The sequence below is a fragment of the Phyllopteryx taeniolatus genome, chromosome 4 (assembly GCF_024500385.1).
Source record: "Phyllopteryx taeniolatus isolate TA_2022b chromosome 4, UOR_Ptae_1.2, whole genome shotgun sequence".
In the NCBI taxonomy this organism is placed as follows: domain Eukaryota; kingdom Metazoa; phylum Chordata; class Actinopteri; order Syngnathiformes; family Syngnathidae; genus Phyllopteryx; species Phyllopteryx taeniolatus.
The window spans coordinates 8,799,969-8,823,847 of NC_084505.1; the positions used below are offsets into that span (position 1 = coordinate 8,799,969).

At 43.0% G+C, this 23,879-nt stretch overlaps 1 protein-coding gene across 5 annotated transcripts; it reads left to right on the plus strand.

Annotated features, from left to right (window-relative positions):
• The first annotated feature begins 1,262 nt into the window (after positions 1–1,262).
• LOC133477509 (uncharacterized) lies at positions 1,263–11,607 on the plus strand. Of its 5 annotated transcripts, XM_061772325.1 has the most exons (4): positions 1,276–1,345; positions 3,163–8,281; positions 9,310–9,388; positions 11,242–11,607. In XM_061772325.1, exons 2-4 carry the CDS (start codon positions 7,970–7,972, stop codon positions 11,541–11,543), a joined length of 693 nt encoding a protein of 230 aa, XP_061628309.1. In that variant the 5' UTR covers positions 1,276–1,345; positions 3,163–7,969; the 3' UTR covers positions 11,544–11,607. The 5 variants fall into 5 exon arrangements, 3 of the variants coding, with proteins under 3 accessions (XP_061628310.1, XP_061628309.1, XP_061628308.1); XR_009788386.1 differs by lacking the exon at positions 3,163–8,281 and having other exon boundaries at positions 1,265–1,345; positions 9,310–11,100; XM_061772326.1 differs by lacking the exon at positions 3,163–8,281 and having other exon boundaries at positions 1,271–1,345.
• The last annotated feature ends 12,272 nt before the right edge of the window (positions 11,608–23,879 follow it).

A 23,879-nucleotide genomic window follows, 5' to 3' on the forward strand; every position in this document is an offset into this window, starting at 1 on the left:
ACTTTGGTTTCATCTGTCCACAGAATATTTCACCAGTATTGCCGTGGAGCATTAGTTCATGTTTAATGTTTGACGTATGGTAGATTTGTCAACAGACATGTTGGCATGTGCCAGTGATTCCTGTAAGTCTTCAAGTGAGACTCTAGGGTTCTTTTTTACCTCAATGAGGATTCTGCTCTGTGCTTTTGCAGTCATCTTTACAGGACGTCCACTCCTTGAAAAGAGAAGCAACAGTGCTGAGCTTTCTCCATTTATCTACAATTTGTTAGGTACATTTTATCTGCTGAGTAATCATACAGATTTGATACGCATCTGAATATGCTAAATGGGATTTTCTGAGTGTAAAATGTCTGACAAAAATAGATCAGTATCAAATATCCAGGAATATATATCAGTTGGAACCTTATTCAGGATACAAATGAAGAAACAAAGAAACGTGCTTATGAGACCACATCCTCTTTGGCAGGGGTGATGACATTTGCAGACATAACTCACTTAGCCAGCCTCATAATTTGTCACTGAAGGGAATCCAAAGCTATATGGCATGCTGTGACAGTCAAATATGGCAAATATGCAATTCAAATGCCAAGTTCATTATGTTGTTGTGCAGCTGTGACACTGGCAGTCTGAAAAGGCTGACACTCTGTTAGGGTGCCCTTTGATGAAATTGTTTTAGATTACTGCCAAAACAAACACTTTTCATCATCATGTTTGGTTTTCATACTTGCATTATTATGTAAGCAACACCATATTGATATTGAGCCCATCACAGCATTTTTATCATGAGATGTCACAAACAAATGCTTGGTTACGCCGCTGCTGACACTGCTTCAGACTTCCAAGCCCCATCTCACTCATGACCTTCGTTTTCCCCCGGACAGCAGTAATATTTCGTAATACAATACAATGCAAAGTAAGGTAATGCACAGCTGTACCCCTGACCCGCTGACCTCATCCATCACCAGCTTCTGTTCCTCCTCACAGCTTTCCAAAAGACTCCAAGGAGAAGACAGCAACTAATGTGCAAACCAGTGAGGCTCAGACGTAAGGCAGTACAGGTAAACAATAAAACATTTTAGCATTTAAATTACTAAAGCCATGACGATGAATAAATAACCTGTCAGCCAGACGTAGCAAAACAGCAACTTTGTAAAGATTCCCTTTTCTCATCTTTTGCATGAATCCACCTTTTGTTTCGAACGTGTGTGGAGATGGGTCACCTTAATTTTTTTCAATTATGGTTGTTTTACCCTCCGGCTTCAAGCCCAAGTCCTTAAAGATGAGCTACTGCCACCCCATGGAGCTTCGCCTTGATTATTACCCTGCCAAGCGCAAACCTGCAAAGGTGAGGCTTGTAATAAACACTGGAGAGAATCGTCCATCCATCCATCCATTTTCCACACTGCTTATCCTCACTGGGGTCACGGGGGTGCTGGAGTCTATCTCAGCTATCTCTGGGCGAGAGGCAGTGTGCCCCATGAACGGGTCGCCAGCCAATTGCAGGGCACATATATATATTTTTTTTTAAAAATTTAAAAAAACATTCACACTCACATTCACACCTATGAACGATGATATAGATGAACATGCATGTTTTTGGGATATGGGAGGAAACCGTACCTGGAAAATAACCCACGCAGGCACGGGGAAAACATTCAAACTCCACACAGGCGAGGCCGGATTTGAACGCAGGTCCTCAGAACTGCGAGGCAGATGTTCTAACCAGCCATGTCGCTGAGAGAATCGTCTTTCTAGCTTATTCCCTGCAAGAGAAGAAGTTGTAGAGAGCAAGCGCACAAAATGCAGTATGCAAGACAATGACTAACACAGCAGCTGCTGTCACACTGATAGTCTACTAAACAGGAGCCACCTTTTGACCACATACTGTACATATAAATGTTCACAGATACTCGGCTTAGGACATTCAAAATAACCTTGGTAGTCACTTTTAGCAGCCCACTTTGCATTTCGTATGTGAATACAAATGTACATTATTTTTCTCTTTTTTACATTTGCTCCCAGTTGAGCGGTATGGAAAATGAATGAATACGTTGCTCTACTGAGTGCCATTGTAGTCATTACTATAACAGCTGATCTTCAACTGAAAGAAAATACATGTCTCGGAAATGTGTTTGATTAATACATCCATCCATCCATCCATTTTCTGAGCCGCTTCTCCTCACAAGGGTCGCGGGCGTGCTGGAGCCTATCCCAGCTGTCATCGGGCAGGAGGCGGGGTACACCCTGAACTGGTTGCCAGCCAATCGCAGGGCACAAACAAACAAACAACCATTTGCACTCACAGTCACACCTACGGGCAATTTAGAGTCTCCAATTAATGCATGTTTTTGGGATGTGGGAGGAAACCGGAGTGCCCGGAGAAAACCCACGCAGTCACGGGGAGAACAACCAAACTCCACACAGGCGGGGCCGGGGATTGAACCCAGGTCCTCAGAACTGTGAGGCTGACGCTCTAATCAGTCGCCCACCGTGCCGCCGTTTGATTTATACATTATATATTATTATATATTACGTAACTTGATATGCTCCAATTATCCTTCTGAGACCTACTGTATGCTTTGATTTAGGATGCATGTCTCAATACAGGCAATGCAGTGCAGCACTACACCACACAAAATACAACTGAAAAAGATAAACATACAGTAGTGTAAAAAATACATACTTCTGACAGTGCGAACTCAGCATTATTATTCTTATAGAATAGACTGACTATATATCTCTTTTAAATCTGGAATTCTTTCCCATTCTTGCTGGCTGCTCATTGGTCATTCGCGGAAGTCAGTGACAACGCTGGCGTATCGCAAATCACATGGCAGTACGTTTAATGAAGTCCCGCCCCACCTGCACACTGGCTGCTCATTTGTCATTCACCGAAGATTCAGAAGTGAGTGACAGAACTCAACTCAATCTGTTTGCATAACCAAAGAATTTCTGCACAAACTGTCAGAAACCGTATCAGGGAAGCTCATCTGTGCCCTGCGATTGGCTGGCAACCAGTTCAGGGTGTACCCCGCCTCCTGCCCGATGACAGCTGGGATAGGCTCCAGCACGCCCGCGACCCTAGTGAGAAGAAGCGGCTCAGAAAATGGATGGATGGATGGATGGATGGAAGCTCATCTGCATGCTCGTCATCCTCATCAGGGTCTCGACCTGATTCCAACCCTCACCGGAAATGAGTCCGACTTACTGCCGGCAATGCGGACCAAGCTCTGACACCGGTCGTTCAGGGACCGAACAGCCCGTATCAGGGGGTTCAGTACCCCATACTCCTGAAGCACCCCCCACAGGACCCCCCGAGGGACACAGTCGAACGCCTTCTCCAAGTCCACAAAACACATGTAGACTGGTTGGGCGAACTCCCATGCACCCTCGAGGACCCTGCCGAGGGTGTAGAGCTGGTCCACTGTTCCACGGCCAGAACAAAAACCACACTGCTCCTCCTGAATCTGAGATTCGACTTCCCGATGGACCCTCCTCTCCAGCACCCCTGAATAGACTTTACCAGGGAGGCTGAGGAGTGTGATCACCCTGTAATTGGAACACAACCTCCGGTCCCCCTTCTTAAAAAGGGGGACCACCACCCCAGTCTGCCAATCCAGAGGCACTGTCCCCGATGTCCATGCGATGTTGCAAAAGCGTTTCAACCAGGACAGCCCGACAACATCCAGAGCCTTTAGGAACTCCAGGCAAATTTCATCCACCCCCGGGGCCTTGCCACCGAGGAGCTTTTTAACCACCTCGGTGACCTCAACCCCAGAGATAGGAGAGCCCGCCTCAGAGAACCCAGACTCTGCTTCCTCATGGGAAGGCGTGTCAGTGGAGTTGCGGAGGTCTTCGAAGTATTCTCCCCACCGACTCATAAAGTCCCGAGTCGAGGTTAGCCACGCCCCATCCCCACTATACAAAGTGTTAGTGGTGCACTGCTTTCCCCTCCTGAGATGCCGGATGGTGGACCAGAATTTCCTCGAAGCCGTCTGAAAGTCTTTTTCCATGTCCTCACCGAACTCCTCCCATGCCCAAGTTTTTGCTTCAGCGACCACCAAAGCTGGATTCCGCTTGGCCAGCTGGTACCCATCAGCTGGCTCATGAGTCCCACCAGCCAAAAAGGCCCGATAGGACTCCTTCTTCAGCTTTTTTTTTTTTTTTTGTCCTGTTCAGCTTTTAGGTCAAGCAGAATGAAAAATCTGTATCCCTTTCATGCCGGAACAGTTTTACTGTGTCACAGTTGAGTTTTTAAGCTTCCGCTGTGGTATTATAATTGAGGTTTATTGAGAATCAGACTTGATCAGTCGAACAGAACAAAGTTTCTAGAAGGGAGAGAGAAACAAAGACAAAAGACAAAGCACTAATTGTAAACAGGATGAGAGAAGTAAATCATTACATTATCTACAAGAATATTATTAAATATGAGTGTTGCATGGAACAGTGCTGTAGTGCTGCACCCTGTGAGGGAAGGACAGGAAAAGATAGAACAGGACAAGGACAGGAGAAGAAGCATGCAGGACAAGGGTCGTGGACCTGACTGTACAACTGAAGTGTGGTGGCATTAATTATGTGAATTATAAAAGTCTACAGGACGAGAGTATAAGTGAGGGGATACACACGTGATTTGCATATTCATGAGTTATTTGTAGCACTAAATGCGTGACCCCACACCCTGTGAAAGGGTCCTAGGGGTGTGTGTCTGTGGATATATGCAAGTGAATTGATTGATCGGGGGGCAATAAGTATACCCACACCTGCTCGGCGCCTCTCACTGTGGGCAACTCGAGAGTGGAAGAGAGTCCAACCCCTCTCGAGAGGACTGGTACCAGAGCCCAAGCTGTGTGTGGAGGCGAGCCTAACTATATCTCATCGGAACTTCTCGACCTCACACACCAACTCGGGCTCCTTCCCTGCCAGAGAGGTGACATTCCTCGTCCCTAGAGCCAGCTTCTGTAGCCGGGAATCGGATCGCCAAGGTCCCTGCCTTCCGCCACCGCCCAGCTCACACTGCACCCGGACCCTATGGCCCCTCCCACAGGTGGTGAGCCCATGGGAAGGGGGACCCACGTTACCCTTTCGGGCTGTGCCCGGCCGGGCCCCATGGGTGCAGGCCCGGCCACCAGGCGCTCGCCTTCGAGCCCCACCTCCAGGCCTGGCTCCAGAGGGGGGCCCGGGTGACCCGCACGTCCGGGCAAGGGAAAACGTCTTCCTGAAGTGGTTTTGTATGTCTTGCATTTTTTAATAATTGGTGATTAGTTGATTTCTTCACACCAAGCTGCTTACCTATTGCTGATTCAGTCTTCCCAGCCTGGTGCAGGTCTGCAATTTTGTTTCTGGTGTCCTTTGACAGCTCTTTGGTCTTGGCCATAGTGGAGTTTGGAGTGTGACTGTTGGAGGTTGTGGACAGGTGTCTTTTATACTGATAACGAGTTCAAACAGGTGCCATTAATACAGCTAACGAATGGAGGACAGAGGAGCCTATTAAAAAAGAAGTTATAGGGACGTGAGAGCCAGAAATCTTGTTTGTAGGTGACCAAATACCTATTTTCCAACATAATCTGCTAATAAATTATTTAAAAATCAGACAATGTGATTTTCTGGATTTTTTTTCGAATTTTGTCTCTCAGAGGTGAGGTATACCTATGATGAAAATTACAGGTCTCTCTCATCCTTTTAAGTGGGAGTCCTTGCACAACTGGTGGCTGACTAAATACTTTGTTGTCCCACTACACTGGTTTATATTCACCCGCGAGGGGTTGCGAGAGGGTGAGATGGAGACAGTTGGACTCGGCCTAGCCTATGTCATATCGAAAGTGACGGATGTTTTGTTGTAATGCTGAATTCCAGCAGTAGGGGGTGCCATAAATTATGGATTATAGCTTTAAGGATGGATGGATTTTTACTCATTATTTTTATCGCGTTAAGTTCTACTTTTGGAGAATCATCAACACGTATCAGTGAGGGTGCACTCATTGGGTGACAAAATTGTTCATGGGGGTACACAAGACAAAAAAGGTTGGGAACCACTGTCACAGACAATTGGAGGGTGCTGGGTGGGCCACGCCGTTTGTTATGAGCTCTGTATAAAGACACATCGTCTCAACAGGTTCAAATAACAATTGGTGTGACACATTGGTATTAATGCCTTGTATGGAGAGGTCACTTTTAATTATGTTTTCATTCATTCTGGTCGGACAAATGGTGGTGGGGATGCGTGGTGTAGTCTACACCAGGGAGCCGCTTTGATGAGGATCCAGTTCGAGAGTCAAGTTACAGGCGACAGTGTTTGACACTGTAAGGCTGTAGCCAGCTCAGTGGCCAAGGACGCTGTATTAGAGGGAGCATCATGGCAAAGAAGGCTACAGGTTCACCTCAACACTGGAGAGATGTGAGAGAATGGAGCTTTTTTTTTTTTGTGTGCTGATTTTTGGGTTTGAACAAACTGAACAACATATCTTGCTCCACTTGTACTTTGACCGTGTAATATTAACCAACAATTATCCACATTCAGAGGAAGGACATTACAGTCGTTATTTGCATAATAGATTTTACACATCTCTAGGCCGCAGTCTGTTTGTCTTTCATACATGGTAAATATTCAATAATTTCATTTAAAAGGCAGAATCTTGAAATTTTGTAAGTGTCATGAACAGAAGAGAGAATAGTACCCAAAAATGCACGACTCCACTACAAATGGACAGTTTAAAAAAAAGTGAGGTTTAATATATGGGCAGAGGTCGGTAGACAGGCAGGCAATCCAAAAAAAAGGCAACAGTATCCAAAAACGTGAGGCAAAAAGGCAAGGTAGATAATCGGAACAGGGTCTAGTCTTACTGTGAGTCTGTGACGTAGAAACAAGGAATGCTGGAACACGACGACAAGGTACAACGAACTGGCGACTAGAAAGTATGAGACACGAGGTTAAATGCAAGGGGTAATTAGGGTGAACGAGGCACAGGTGGGGAAGATGCTCTCAGGAGCAGGCGTGTACGAGACAGGGGGGAAACAACAACCGGAACACACACACCCATGACAGTAAGACACAATTCCTATCTCCTTTAATGAATTAGTTTTTTAGGAGCCACCTCCTGCTGTGGAGTTATTAACGCTCCACATCTTAAATGAATTGCTAAATAATTATCCACTCTATCCAGTGCCTGATTGACAGATTATTTAGATCACAGGTGTCAAACTGAAGGCCCGGGGGCCAGATCCAGCCCGCCACATCATTTAAAGTGGCCCACAAAATCATGTGCATCTTTTTTATGTTTCTTGCTGAAAACTGTACAAAAAATTGTAAATTGCCTTAACTGTTAGCAATGTTGAAATATTGCAAGCATTTTTTTTCTTACTAAACCCCTTTTTTTGTTTTTACAATGAATTGAACAATAATCAAACCAACTATTTGAATTGACTTCTGTTTTGAAAAAAAGATATCCATTAATTTGTTATGGACATGTGAAAATAGGATGAGGTGGTTCTGTTGGCTTCATCAAGCCGCAATCTTCGACTCTCACTGGAGCGGTTCGCAGCCAGGTGTGAAGTGGCAGTACCTCCAAATCTGAGGCCGTGGTCCTCCAGTCGGTAAAAGGGTGGCGTTCCCTCCTCATATGAATCAGATTTGTGCCAAATAGAATTTTAAAAAATTACTTAAATTGCAAACAAAAAAACAATACTATCAAACAAAACTTAATAATAAATACTTAATAAATATTTACTTTTAAGAGGATTATTTATAAAAAATTTTTTGCTTAAGTTAGTTTATATCTCTCAAAGTCATATTTTTCATTTGCGATTCAATACGTTTTGTTTGACAGTTTATTTTTTTGTTTGCGATTTAAGAAAAAGTTGTTTGATTCTTTTAGGCACAAATCGGATTCCATATCGTCATGTAAGGAATGAGATCCTTCCCCAAGTGGAGAAGTTCAAGTATCTTGGGTTTTTGTTCACGAGTGAGGTAAGAATGGAGCTGAAGATTGACAAGCAGATTAGTGCAGCGTCTGCAGTGATACGGTCGCTGCATCGGTCTGTCGTGGTGAAGAAAGAGGTGAGCCGAAAGGCGAAGCTCTCAATCTACCGGTCGAGCTACATTCCTACGCTCACCTACGATCACAAGCTGTGGGTCATGACCAAAAGAACAAAATCGCAGATACAAGCGGCCGAAGTGAGTTTCCGCCACAGGGTGACCGGACTCTCCCTGAGAGGTAGGATGAGAAGCTCGGTCATCCGGGAGGGGCTCAGAGATGAGACAAAGCATCGAGAGGAGCCAGATGAGGTAGCTCGGGCAACTGGTTAGGATGAGCCCTGGACGCCTCCCTGGTGAGGTGTTCCGGGCACGTCCCACTGGGAGACACCAGTGGTGTTTATATGGTTTCATAACGGCCCTCTGAGGGAAACCATAACTTCAATGTGGCCCGTGACAAAATTTGTTTGACACCCCTGATTAAATGTTTCATTTATTAAACAGTCTGAAACTCAGACATCAGGGAGCAGCTCTCATCTTAATCAATGTATTACTTTTGCATTTTGAAAACATATTGTACATTCATTCCATTATAATTTATGCCTTCCCTTTTTTTCTAGTGTCACCTCTTTCTCCTATGCTAATGTTTTACTCATACTACAGTATATGAGTAAATTATTATTATTATTATATTATATATTAGTGTTTGGTTAGGGTCATTTTGCCTCATGGCCATCAGGAGAACCCTTGCAGTGCTAATGACGTCGGTCAAAATCCTCATTCTTCTAATAGCCAAATTATAATGTAATTTGAGGCTTCAGCAAGTTTAGTTGCTCCCCAGATCCTCTTGCGTTTGACCTAAAGAGTAGAGAGCTTTGTGTTTTATATAATATATATAAAATATTTGCAACTTTGGATTTACTGAAAAAAAAAAAAAAAAAGAACATGCCGGATCATGCAAAGATGCATAAATTGAAGTTCAGTATTTCATTTTCTCCAAAAGGTCAGTTTGCACAAAAAGCGGGTCTAAAAATTGTTAAGTTGTTTTATATATATATATATATATATATATATATATATATATATTCTTGGTTGAAGAACACAATGCAATTAGTTAACGTTAAAAAAAAATCGATTCTTTGATCACTGTAAGTAGAATGTTGCAAAATAATTCTAGTGCTTGGTGTAACTACTTTGTTCTTATTGTGCTGATGATCTCTTGAAATCTTGTTAAAGAAATAACACCATAGCCACGTTTGGAGTGTTTTTAAGTGAATATGGCTGCTTATAGTTAAATGTGGGCAGTGAAGTTAAACTAACATTGCTTCTCCGTATTCCAGAATGCTTCACTGGAGAAATGTCCTCGCTGTGATTGTGGAATCAGTCCAGATGATGTGACAGCAAAAGTCAAGACAAATGGCATGTACAGTTTTTGTACTGGACAGTCACTTGGAGGTGGCTGACTTGGGGCCTGTGTTTTTAATTACTAAAAGGTTTGCTGATCTTTAACACTGTGAAGCCTGTGTTTGACATCCTCAAGTGACCTTGCCATCAAACAGGAATTATGTGGTATAACTGCAAACTTTGGGTGATAACTGTAAGACATGAAATAAACATGTTTTCTGTTGCATCTTCATTTGAAGAGAAAATGGCACAAACTAAGGAGCACAGCAGCTACACCTAACTGAATTCTGTATCAGTTGACATTTCCCTTCATTAATGCCGAGCTCAACAACACATTCAGTAGCATCCTGCTGAATCGTGACAATTATGTTCTAATGTACAAAATCTTTTTAGTAAATGCTGTTTTCCATCTTTTCTGTGCAGGATAATTTCCTTAACTGACAAATAAGTCTTGTTATTTTCTGCAGCATTACCTAGATGCTTGACTCATTGTTGTTATTCCATTTGTTTTTGCTCTCCCTGGTATTCCAGTGTGCATTTATTTCACATTCCCCTGGAATCGAAAGGCACCAGTTATGTTTGTAACAGACAGAAAGCACCTCTGTGATCTGTGACAGGACTGAGAGTTATGCATCTACGCTATTAAAAACTCTATTATGGCAAATGTCTCTGTGCCAAGTCCCGGTGCACCACCGGCAGAAGCCGAGGGAGCTAATGTGGCTAATGTTTCCCCAGGAACATCGCCTCTGCCAAGCATGCACTCTAATCATGCACTGTGTAATCAACGTGATGTGGAACATGAATATCTGCAGGTCCATATCTCGCTGTTGCCTCACTGCACTGATGAGTCTGTCGGGTTCAAATTACAAGGTGAAAGCAGGACTTTTGTGCCTTTGGTAGTGGTGAAGGAAATAAGTATGGTCTTCCTGCGAACACCGGCAGAGCACAGGAGTTAATCTAATGATGGGAGAGACCCATGATGCCTAATGGCTTCAGAGAGAACGACACAGGGTGATGGGGAGTGATTGAGGTTTCGATGCAGAGTCCTTTCTCTTGTATCTAACTCTTGTGCTGTATTGCAGACTTGATGACCCAATTAAAAAATGAATGAGGACTGGAAGGCATCAAAGCAACATCAATGATTTGATTTTCTTTGAGAGACTAAAAATCTGTTGACTGTCGAGGAAGGCTAGAAGCATTTGGTCATTCATTCAACATTGTGACCTAGACTAGTATTTATCATTAATCATTATTTACAAACACAGGACGTGCTAATGTTGCTGAAAAATAAAGTAGGGTTAGCTTAATGGTGATTTAATTCAGAAAATTGTGAAATTGTTACTGGCGGCACGGTGGACAACTGGTTAGAGCATATGCCTCACAGTTCTGAGGTCCGGGGTTCAATCCCCGCCTGTGTGGAGTTTGCATGTTCTCCCTGTGCCTGCGTGGGTTTTCTCCGGGTACTCCGGTTTCTTCCCACATCCCAAAAACATGCATGGTAAGTTGATTGACAACTCTAAATTACCCGTAGGTGTGAATGTGAGTGCGAATGGTTGTTTGTTTATGTGTGCCCTGCGATTGGCTGCAAACCAGTTCAGGGTGTACCCCGCCTCCTGCCCGATGATAGCTGGGATAGGCTCCAGCACGCCCGCGACCCTAGTGAAGAGAAGCGGCTCAGAAAATGGATGGATGGATGAAACTACTTCCAATTTCCGCAAAATTAAATGGTTAGCACATCTGACCTTAAATGTCACCCGCACCTCCCGGGACATGGTCAAAATGCTGGCAGAGGTAGGAGTTCAAACTCCTTCTTACAGGGGACTATGTTTTTTTGTCTTTTCTTTTCTTTTCTTTTTTGTCCTGTTCAGCTGTTAGGTCAAGTAGAATGGAGGATCTGTATCCCTTTTATGCCGGAAGACATCACCCAATCAATCGAGAGGCGAGTTCGGGCCCAGGAGTCAACCCGAGAGCAGCCCGGCGGACGGGACACGTCCCACACCGAGTGACCCAGGGTGGTCCACCGGCCCCACCGAGGCCCCACGACAACCGACCACCCGGAGGAGGCCGCAGGGACCCAATGCCACTCCACCGAGCCAACCACCACCCCCACAGCCGCCCCACGCGCCCTGCCACCCCCTCCTCTACCCCCAAGGGTCATCACGTGTCCTAAAAATCAATTTGGTGGTCAATTCCATGTTGTTCCCATGTGCTAAAATAAAGGGGTAAATTGTTAATTTCGAAATCTGGATTGTGCCAGATTGGGGAGAGCATACTGGGAGCTAATTGAGATCCTCTAGTTCCTAAACTTTTCCACCAAGCCGTTAAGGTGGATGCAATTATTGGGTTCTTGAAGCATTTATGGCGTTAAAGACTTGTGGAAATAAATGGAAGTTTGATGTTGTTGCAGTCTATCTGTTCCAATTCTAGCCAAGAACGATGCTCCTCATTATGGTGCATCATCCATTTGATGAGGTATTGTAATTGGTTAGCTAAATACTGTAATAGTGTTTAGAGTTGGGAGGATTTACTGTAATTCCTCGTGTATAATGTGCATTTCCACCCCATAATTGTCAAAAGTCAATAGTGCGCATTATATGTGTTCACTGTGATGGGTTAAATGCAGAGAACAAATTTCGTGTGCATGCATGCATGTTCATGACAATAAAAGATGATTCTTCTTCTTCTTCTTCTATACATGGGTATAGGGGAAAAATTAAAAAAACTTTCACATTTTATAAATGTATGCTGCCATCTAATGTTTACGAAAAAGAAGAAGAATAGAGGAAGAGCTGGTGAGCTGTACACTTTCATTCCAAAATGCCACCGCCACCTCGTGGTCATAAAACAAGTGTAGCCTACACTTTCATTCCAAAATGACAGACTTTTTGTTTTTGATCGGATTCTAAGCCAGTATAAAGCTTTTTTTTCTCTTTTTTTGTTTTTTTAACAAAGGCTCTTCTGTGACTGGTCTTGTGCATTTGAGTGCATCTGTTTGTGACGTTTGACAGTACTGAGGGAATATGTAGAATGCTACATCAGCTTCTTGCGTTAAATGACTGGTTAGCAGTCATATCCTTGTCACTTCCAATCAAAAGCTAAATTGTTCGCGTTATGTTTAGACATTTTACATTAAATTTGTGGTCAGACTTCAAGGTGCAATAGTAGGGTTAAATGTCTAAAAATGTCCGCATTGAGAGGAGCCAGATGAGGTGGCTCGGGCATCTGTTTAGGATGCCTCCCGGATGCCTCCCTGGTGAGGTGTTCCGGGCACGTCCCACCGGGAGGAGACCCCGGGGACGACCCAGGACACGATGGAGAGACTACGTCTCTCGGCTTGCCTAGGAACGCCTCGGGATCCCCTCGTAAGAGCTAGAGGAAGTGGCTGGGGAGAGGGAAGTCTGGGCTTCCCTGCTGAGGCTGCTGCCCCCGCGACCTGACCTCGGATAAGCGGAAGACAATGGATAGATGGAAAAAAAAAAGAAATCCTATGAAATAATATTTAAAATATTTATGTAATAATCAAATAGTGTATTCTTTTTAAAAAAATCAATCTTGGAAATAAAGATAACTATTTCCAAGATTGATTTATTTTTTTTAATTCAAAGAGGCTAGGTGTCATACAAAAACAAGTGTGTTATTTAATTTTTCGTTATTTTTCAGCTCTGCACAGCAAACGATTTGTTTCCCAATGAGAAGAGCTGCTTATTCAAAGAAAAGAAAGGCTAGCAGCTCACTTTTATTACAAATGCCATGGGCCTTGTATCATTATCGTCAGACACGAGAGCCTGACAGTGGCTTTGATGCTGTGAAAGGAAAAACTTCAAAGGGTCACACGAGAAAGCGCCACTTTCAAGGTATGCAACTATGCAGGTTGGAAAAAGCAAGTCATTGACTGATGAGAACTTTCACATACCGTGTCTGCCCTATACAGACCCAGAGTACAGACATATCCATCCTTCCATTTTCTACCAACACTAGAGAAAATTGAACTCAATAAGGATTTAAGCTGCCCTCTGCTGCAATAACTTTTCTCTGCGCAACAGTGACTCCCAATCTCTGTTGTGAGGACCTCTAAAGTCAACCATCACACAAAATGGTATCTTGAGACATACTTTAAATGCATGATAGGAGATAACCAAATGTATCTGGCTGGAAGACTTTTGGATTTTCTCTTCTAAATCCACATCCTGGACTGGTCGCCATCCAACCTCAGGGCACAGATTGACAAGCAACCATTAACATCACATTCACACTTATGGACAATGTAATCTTCAACAAACCTAATATGGAAGTTTTTGGAATGCAGGACAAAGTCTGAGTAACCAGAGAAAATCAACGCAAATAAGGTGAAAACATCCCAACTCCACACAGGAGGGCCTGAACCGAGATTCAAACCCGGACTCTGAACTGTCAGGCAGATGGGCTAACTACTATTCCACCACTGTGCTGCCTTCAAAAGATTTGTTTTGGTAAAACTGCTAGACATTGTTGCTTTAATATCTAGATGAGTAGATTTGTAGATGTGTTTTACTCTACTGGTTTCAGAAAACAATCCCCCGTATCGCCTTTGTGGCACAGCGTGGCTCAAAATGTTTGGATATGAAGTTTGGCATACCTACAATGTGAACTCTGAATTGCCATTTACTTGAGAAACATAATATGAAATCCTATTTTGCTGTGTGGCTGAAGAAAACATTGGAATAGGAAGCGGTGGGCAGCATACTTTTTTTAAATCCACTTTTGGACCAAATGCCTACAGATGCCTTTGCAGTTACGACAGCGATGATGAGAATATATCATCATCATCATCATCATGATCACTATCCACTCTGCTGGAGCAAGCGGCAGCCTCCTGCTGTGCAACCAAGAGTCTGATAAGAAGCCATTCATCACCACCTGTGTGGAGCAACAAAAATAGTCTCGCAAAGACATCCACATGTGGCCGCCTAAACACAGTCTGCTGGTTAAAAGGAAACGCATTGCCAAGGTGGCTATAGCGCTTTTGGAGAGGAGATGAGAAGAGCAAGTTGTGCCTTCTAATGACTTACAGTCTATGTTTGTTCTCCTCTCTCAGGCCCACTTCAGGAAATGAGGAGCGGAATCTATCGGAATAGGTCACGCCCAGAATCATGAGAGCTGGGACTCCATGATTGACACTGTAATGGTGGTCAGGAGAAAATGGAGAACACACAAACACAAGCCTGATTGCCATTTCCATAAATAACCAATTCAGCTGGGAGGTTTTGAGAAGATTTTGAGCCTATTTATTCACATACTGCACATTGCAGTTTACTTTGTGCTTTTAACACATCACAGTATAGAGCTTTGGGTAGTCACCCATGAGGATACTGAAAAAGATGAGGGTCTTAATGAAGAGAGCAAAACAAAAATAAAAATAAAAACATATCCATCCATTTTCTATACCGCTTTATCACCCGGGTCGTGGGCGTGCTGGAGCCTATCCCAGATATCTTCGGGCGCAAGACGGGGTACACCCTGAACTGTTCGCCAGCCAATCGCATATATATATATATATATATACATACACACATACACACTTTATCAATAAGTCTGGTCAGCAAACAGCTTCTTCTTCATTTTAGTGGATAAAGAAAATAATGTTTCTGTGACGCCCTATGCATGTGTTGTTGTTGGTGTGTGTGGACTCCCATTGAACATGAGTTTGAATGTGATCTGTTACTTCTGAACACAGCCACATGCCAGTTCTAACATAACATCTCTTTTGCAATGGTGACCTGGCCGAAAAGGTTAAATGTCAAGTCGAAGTCAATGACATTCAAGCTTATTTCAGTTGTTCATTTTCACCTCCCCTCTCAAAAAGATACAAAATACATCAGTTGAGATGTACAAATTCTAGGACACATTAGTGGTAGAAAAAGTGCCTGGTGAGCCTAAAGTATTGTCCCTTTTAACAAGTAGAAACAATATAGAATAAGACCATTTCTTGGAGCTGAATTTGCCTTAATTTGTGATTTTCAAATATTTTATTTTATAAAAATTTTATTTATTATGTTTTAGATTCAGTGATATTGTTCAGCAATATCTGAATTTGCACATTCACATTTTATTTCGTTGTTTTTTTTTTTTATTTGATGATGGTGGCCGACTGGTTACCACATCTCGTTTTTAACTGCACATGTGCACATTTGCACATGAAATGGCCTAACAATACAATACTTTTTCACAAACCAATAGCAGCGCGTGAACACGCAGCGGCTTCTCTCTGTCCCGACCAAACGTTTTTTTCGTGTCTTTCGTCTTATATGTCAGAGTGTTTTAGTCCGTCTTCGTCAAGTCTTCATGTCCCAAGGCAAAGATACAGTCATAGGTTACTGCTCGACACAGACAGAACTACTTTTAAAAACACAAACTTGACCAGCTGGGGCTCAACACTTCGATATCCAACTGGCTGCTGGACTTTCTGACAGGGAGACCACAGGCAGTACGGGTCGGCAGCAACACATACACCTCTCCTAGACCAGCAACATTTCATCACTGGTCAAGAAAGCTCACCAGTGTCTTTACTTCCTGCAGTTTTTTTTCATCAGGGTGTCAGGAAGCTGAACTCTCTGCCTGCTCTGCCCCACACCACCTCTCTTCCTCTGCCCACCTGAACCCTGAACTCTGAACCCCCACGCACATGTGCATGCACACACATAGACACATGCACACCCCCCCACACTGCCCTCTGATTTGTAAATCTCTTTTTGTGCCTTGGTACTCAGACTTTGACTGAGTTAAGTTGCACAAGTCTCCTAATCTTTGATATTTTTACATTTAATTTATACTTTTTATATACCGGTATATATACCATCGTTTTATTTAGCTTCTTTATGCTGATGTTTATGGTAAAGGATGACGCGCTGTGGCGACCCCTAAAGGGACAAGCCGAAAGGAAAAGAAGAAGATGCTGATGTTTATTATTTATTTATTTATTTGTTCTTTTGTAGAACCCTGGGCCTTTGAGTACCATAATTTAAATCCTCTGTATGTGGTACGCATACAGAACAGACAATAAAAGTACCTTGTATATGATATGATATATATAGTAACATATACAATCCCCTCCAAAAGTATTGGAACGGCAAGGTCAATTCCTTTGTTTTTGTTGTATACTGAAGACATTTGGGTTTCAGATCAAAAAATAAATATGAGACAAAAGTTCAGAATTCCACCTTTTTTTTCAAGGTATTTACACCTAGATGTGTTAAACAACTCAGGACAAAGCACCTTTTGTTTGAACCCACCCACATTTCAAGTGAGCAAAAGTATTGGAACATGTGAATGATGGGTGTTAGTAGCTGGCAGGTGTAGCGTTTTAGATTGATTGGTTAAACATTAGCTCGTGCTTGTTTTTAGCCTTGGGTTTCATCTGTGAAAATTGCATTTGCTGTTAAGCAAACATGAAGATGAGTGCTATCTATGGGAGAAGAGCAAACCATTTTAATAACTAACAAAAACTAACCAAGAGAACGAGATGAGAGAGGATAGAAAAGAGTAAGACAGGACAAGATGTGGGAAAGGAGCATGGCAGTCCTACTGACGAGTGGTGCGGTGGGATTCTTTTTAGTCTCTAAACACCTGTAAGAACCTGTGAGTTGATTTGTTAGGTATTAGGTATTAGGCCCCCACCTCACCGATCCTTTCTCTCACGCTCAGCTTTGTGCATGTCACGTCACGCGACTCACAACACTTCCGGTTCTACAAGTTACAGTGCTTGTGTCAAAATAAAACCATGAGTTTCAAAATAAGAGTCTATATGTATAAATGAACTAAAACTTGCCGCTTCTGACCCTGCCCATCACTGCTGTACTAGACTTTTTGTAGTGATGTGGCCAGATTTGGGGTTGGGCATCGAGAATCAAGAACCGATTGGAACCAGTACTAACATTCCGGTTCTCAAGGAATCGTTCAAATTAAAACATTTCGGTTCCCAGTTTTGATGCCTACTGTCCGAATAGAGTAGCGAAAACCAGCGCACGAAGACATGGTTGTGCCCAACGGCAGCGGCGAACAAAAGTGTTAGAATAAATGACCAGTCATCTCATTGCAACACTTGGGTTAAGATTATATTGCGCAAAGGAAGCTTTCATGATGTGTAGAAGTCTGACGCGCTTCCTCCCGCTCCGAGCCTCAGCCTACACCGCGCGGAACTTCAGTCAAGTCAGTTGGGTGAGTGAAATAATAAAATTCGTCTATGCCAAAATTGACGCAGCTAACAGGTTAAACGGTGGTTTCCACTCTTGCACTGATGGTTTTTAGTGTTTATTTTGTCTTCAAACCAACGCAAGAGCTGATGACAGACACAAAAATAAAATATAAATTACCATCCTGGAAAAAAAGTAGAAACAGTCGCATTACAAACTTAACATTGAGCTAAAACTTCACCAAAGGTCAAACTAGCAACTTTATATCACAATAAATTGCGACCAAATTTACAAAAACACAGTATCACAAACACTAACCTTGTCTCTCATCGGTGTGGAGGTAAAGGAATCAACGTTTTACAGAGCATTTGGTTCCATCCATTACTCTTTCCTCGCTTCTCATTTTAAATTAGTTTTTACTGGTGTCGTGTGTGTCGAAATGCTGAGTTCTGGTGCATACCCTTCAAATTAATAGGCTATATGCTTAAAACAGGAAGTCAAGTTAAAACTTGCACATATAAACCATTTGACTTGATAAAACAATTGCAAATAACAATTTTAACAATGCTATATTTAAATTTTAGCTGAAACAATCAATAGCCTTTTAGCTCATAGGTTTGATATTGATACTGGCTATAAAGAATGCAGAGTCAAATGCTCATTTTCGTTCAGGCTGCTAAGGAAATTGATATACATAATTTGGACACCCTTTATTTAAACCATGGAAATATTTTTGACCCAGCTCCCTCAAAGAATCGGTATCAAGAATTGTTTGGAACCGGAATCGAAATGAAGAATCGGAATCCGGACCGGAATCGCTCACATTCAAAAGCCAGATTATACGTGCTTATAAATATAAGATCTTCCGATTTCAAAACAGTGATAAGTGCCAGCTGGCATTTCTAGAACTGGTGAAAATGAATGAATATAAGGAGTAATATAATTTCGTCAGTGTCTTCAGTTTTATTCATGAAATTGGACGAGGCAACATCTGGCCACATATCGACCAGTTTATCCTCTACTTTAACTGCTGACAACTCCGCCAGGGGCTTTCCAACTTGAAATCATGTGAATGGAGGATGTGTTTTGATTGGCCATCTGAATTTGTGCGCTATATTGTCCACAGGTATGAATGTGAGTATGAAGGTTGTTTGTCTGTATGTGCCCTGCAATTGGGTGATGACCAATCCATGGTGCACAGCGCCTCTCTCCCAAAAGTCAATATAATAAAAATAATGGCATAAGCTGTAGCACACAAGCAATCCTATTAAGTACAAGCGGTATAGAAAAAGGATGGTGGATGTTACCATTGCTACAGGGCATTTTTAATTTGTTTCTTATTTTCGAAATGAATAATGCATAACCTCAATTAGTGATAAAATTCAGGCATATAGAGGATGTGGCTATGGTTTGCTGATTGTACTGTTCTGCTGAGGTTATTAATTGTAGTTGTATTATTAAAGAGTGTGACTTATGGTTGCCTGCCATTAAACTGCAGTAGCATTTGACAACACATTCCTGAGATTTCTCTCCAACGTCCACTGGCTGCAACATTCCGTGATCAACCGAGAGAGCGTTGCATTTCAAGAGTTACATGGACTCACTCTAATAGACTAAGAGTGAGGCAGCTTGGGTACCGTATTTTCACGACCATAAGGCGCATTTAAAAGTCTTAAATTTTCTCCAAAATGGACGGGGCGCCTTATAATACGGCGCGCCTTATGTGTGCTCCGAGTTCCAAAATCTGTAAATGTTGTTGTGTGACTTCGATGAGCGCTCAGCTTGACTGACTGGGAGCATTTCCTGCCGACATGCTGCATATATAGAGGAAAGGCGGACGTGGGTGAGGACAGCATGCAGACGTTAAAGGGGGAAGGGTGCGCGTGACAGAGGACGCTAAAGGCACGCCCCCAGTAGGTATATAGCGCTGGTATGTGCATTGTGCAAAACAACATCGGTTTGGCTAAGGACTCCCGAAAATGGCCCCTACGAAGAGACACGCTTACGAAGCACAGTTTAAACTGCAAGCTGTCAGTTACGCGGAGGAACATGGGAATCGAGCAGCCGCGAGAGAATTCAAGATCAACGAATCCATGGTTCGCAAGTGGAGGAAGCAGGAAAACGAGCTTCGCCAAGTCAAGAAGACAAAGCTGAGTTTCCACGGAAACAAGGCGAGGTGGCCCGAGTTGGAAGACCAACACGAGCAATGGATTAATGAGCAAAGAACAGCCGGGAGAAGCATCTCTACAGTCACCATTCGACTGAGTGCAATAACTTGGAGCTTGCCATCATTCCGGAAGGCTTGACGAAGGAACTCCAACCACTGGACATCGGTGTAAACAGGGCGTTCAAAGTGAAGTTGCGAGCGGCGTGGGAGCGATGGATGACAGATGGCGAACACAGCTTTACTAAGACAAGGAGGCAGCGCTGGGCGAGTTACGCCACAATTTGTGAATGGATTGTGGATGCTTGGGCTAACGTGTCTGCTTGCACTGTTGTTCGAGCTTTCGTAAGAGCCGCATAATTTCTGCTATCGGAATGGCAGTGACCCAATAACCAATATACATATATGGACAAAAAAAAAACTGAAATATCATACAGCCATATGTATTCAGTCCCTTTGGTGTGACACTCATATATTTAACTCGGGTGCTGTCCATTTCCTCTGATCATCCTTGAGATGGTTCTCCACCTTCATTGGAGTCCAGCTGTGCTTGATTATACTGATTGGACTTGAAGGAAAGCCGTACCGCTGTCTATATAAGAACTTACAGCTCACAGTGTATGTCAGAGAAAATGAGAATCATAACGTCAAAGGAACTGCCTGAAGAGCTCGGAGACAGAATTGTGGCAAGGCATAGATCTGGCCAAAGTTACAAAACATTTCTGCAGCACTTAGGTTCCTAAGAGCACAGTGGCCTCCATAATCCTTAAATGGTAGACGTTTAGAAAGACCAGAACCCTTCCTACAGCTGGCCGTCCGGCCAAACTGAGCGTTCGGGGGAGAAGAGCCTTGGTGAGAGAGGTAAAGAAGAACCCAAAGATCACTAGGGCTGAGCTCCAGTGATGCAGTCGTGAGATGGGAGAAAGTACTAGAAAGTCAACCATAACTGCAACCCTCCACCAGTCGGGGCTTTATGGCAGAGTGGCCCGACGGAAGCCTCTCCTCAGTGCAAGACACATAAAAGCCTGCATGGCGTTTGCTAAAAAAACACCTGAAGGACTCGAAGATGTTGAGAAACAAGATTCTCCGGTCTTATGAGACCAAGATAGAACTTTTTGGCCTTAATTCTAAGCGGTATGTGTGGAGAAAAGCAGGCACTGCTTATCACCTGTCCAATAGTGAAGCATGGTTCCAACAAGACAATGACCCTAACCACACAGCTAAAATAATGAAGGAGTGGCTTCAGAACAACTCCGTGACTGTTCTTGAATGGCCCAGCCAGAGCCCTGACTTAAACCCAATTGAGTATCTCAGGAGGGACCTGAAAATGGCTGTCCACCAACGTTCACCATCCAACCTGACACAACTGGAGAGGATCTGCAAGGAGGAATGGCAGAGGATCCCCAAATCCAGGTGTGAACAACTTGTTGCATCATTCCCAAAAAGACTCATGCGCTGTATTAGCTCAAAAGGGTGCTTCTACTAAATACTGAGCAAAGGGTCTGAATACTTATGGCTGTTTTTCTTTTTTAATAAATCTCCAAAAATGTCAATTTTTCTGTTTTCTGTCAATATGGGGTGCTGTGTGTACATTAATGTGGGGAAAAAATAAACTTAAATGATTTGAGCAAATGGATGCAATATAACAAAGAGTGAAAAATTTAAGGGGGTGTGAATACTTTCTGTACCGACTGTACAGTGTACTGTATATAACGACGAGTGATTACCCAGAGTAGTTTTACAGTAGTAGTAGTTTTACTATCTACTCCTCTTGACTTCACACCAGTTTTAAAGACTCGATAACTGCTCGGAGAATGCAGAAGACAGGGTTAAAATAAAATCAAAATTTAAAAAAAGCTTTTAATTAGACTTTAGAAATGAAATTCAGTTGGGTACTCTGCACTATCCCTATAGAGAGACCATATGAAAAAACAGTTTATATATATATAAACAAACTAGGGCGTGGGGCGGCTGTGGTCCCGTGCCCCTCCCTTTGGGACTGGTTGGGGTGGTTTGGTTGGGGTGGGGACCGCCCTGAGTCCTGGGTAGTGGGTGCTATGCCCCTGGTTGGGTCCCCCGCTGGACAGGCGCCGGGCCCACCCCACCCTTCCTCAATGTGCCGCCTCAACAACTTCGTACACCAGTTGACTAGCATGCATGTGATATGGTGTTCATTCACTAATAGGTTCGATAGACACGCTCTCGGCGTTAACTGCTTGTGCTGGGACCACTAATAACAACACAGGTTATACTAACAAAACAACTCAGAGGTTCTTACATGTGTTTAGACACTATAAAAAAAAATTCCACCGCACCTCTCGTCAGTAGCACTGCCTTGCTCATTTTCCACATTTTGTGCTGTCTTGCTCTTTTCTGTCCTCTGATCTTGTTCTCTTGGTTAGTTATTGCATGTACTCACTGCGTTTCCCCTCCACCATACACAAATAGGAACACGATTTGACTGTTGTAACATTACTTGTGCTCAAATATCAAGACTAACTATTGTTCTGTTGTGGTTCGCACCCCCTAGTCCCCTTGCCCACGTTGTCCCTCTGTCTGTCCCCTAAAACTCTTTTCTGTCCGGCTGCATTTTCAATAAACATCAGAGTAATTAAAAAAAATAAATAAATAAGCAGAGGTTGCATTCCTAACTAGGCTTTACATGATCATTATTTTTGGGGCCGATCAGCAATCACTGATCAGCGAGTTTAAAAAAATGATAACCGATCACCGATCCGATCACAAGATGTAGGAATGTGTCTATTTAAATGACCTGTTCCTTTACTGTATATACTTGTGTACTTAATTGCTCCAAAAATTATATTTAAAATAAATAATGTATCTTTGTTCCTCTATTTATGCGAGTGAGGCATAGTGACAGACAGAACGAATGATAAATGGTCCAAATGGACCAAAGTACCACACACGAAGGAGCAACACATAGAGATACTTTCAGGCATATAGTCTTTCTGCTCTGTGGGAACAACAAATATGAAAACATCAAAATATGGCACTGTATTCTATTCTCTAGTTCTTGTGGTTAATTACGCTCCATCTCTCCCAGTAGAGCTCAGTGCTGCCTGGCATGTTGACGCGTAATGTGGTAATACACGGAAGGTATTTTGATTTCGGACTTGCCTGTGTACTGTGGAAAATAAATAAATAAATAAATCAAATGATCGCTTAAAATCTGCGATACAATGGGGCGTGAATGATGAACATTTGAGGTTCACAGCACTGCCAAAGTGGCTGGACAAAACATGCATACTAATCTGTCTAATCTGGAAAGGTATTGGAAATCAAAATCAGCATTCGCTGTGACATTTTGTGGCTCTACTGATAGTTCATGAACAAGGCGTTATTGAAATTTACAATGGCGAAAGTAAATGGGTTGAAAGGGCATACGAATTACAACTCCCAGCTTCCCTCCATCACCAACAGTTCGTAATTGCAAATATTATTCAGGCAGACAGCATGGTTCCGGTTGAGTGTTGTGTTGGAGTGAGAACAAAAGACAACACTAGGCAGTGAGAAAGAAAGTAAGAGGGGAAAGAAGAACTCCAAAGATGGCAAGGATGGAAGGACCAAAGAGAGACGTAGAGGTTTGAATGAGGGGATGCATGTGGGGTAAAGGATGTGAAATAAATTGAATACATTTGGACTAAAAGCGCCTGTTCAACAGTAATTAATGCACTCTAATGACACCTTCTTCTTGTTCTTCTTCTTCTTCCAAATGATAATGTAGAATTTGAAGATTCAACCCTGTAAAAATCTCTCAAGCTCTTTCCAGATGGAAGATGAATGTCGATTTTTCCGGTCTCTCCACAGATGTTCAATTGGGTTTAAGGCTCTCGTGTTGTCTTGGCTGTCTACTTGAGGTCAACCATCTGCCATGTTTGTGGTCCTGAACACTCTTGACACGTTCTTCATTTCAGCATTATTTGTACTGCCATGTTCATCTCTCTCTCAAGTCTTGAGGCCCTTCATTTAAAGATCTTTGGAGTCTTTGCTTCCTGCCATATAACCAATTATGGTGGAGGACTGCAGTTACGGCGCGTCTTCATCTTATATAATAAAGTCAGAGCTGCGACAATGGGGGTGGGCATGCGAAGAAACAGAGCAGAATTAAGGGGCAAATGAAGGAGAGCCAGGCAGACAGGCGAAACCTTTCTGC

Coding starts and splice junctions, on each gene's coding strand:
- LOC133477509 (XM_061772325.1), top strand. CDS start 7,970: ATGGAGCTGAAGATTGACAAGCAGATTAGTGCAGCGTCTGCAGTGATA. Junction 8,282..9,309: donor ATCGAGAGGAGCCAGATGAG/GTAGCTCGGGCA, acceptor TCCGTATTCCAG/AATGCTTCACTGGAGAAATG. Junction 9,389..11,241: donor AGCAAAAGTCAAGACAAATG/GCATGTACAGTT, acceptor TGTCCTGTTCAG/CTGTTAGGTCAAGTAGAATG.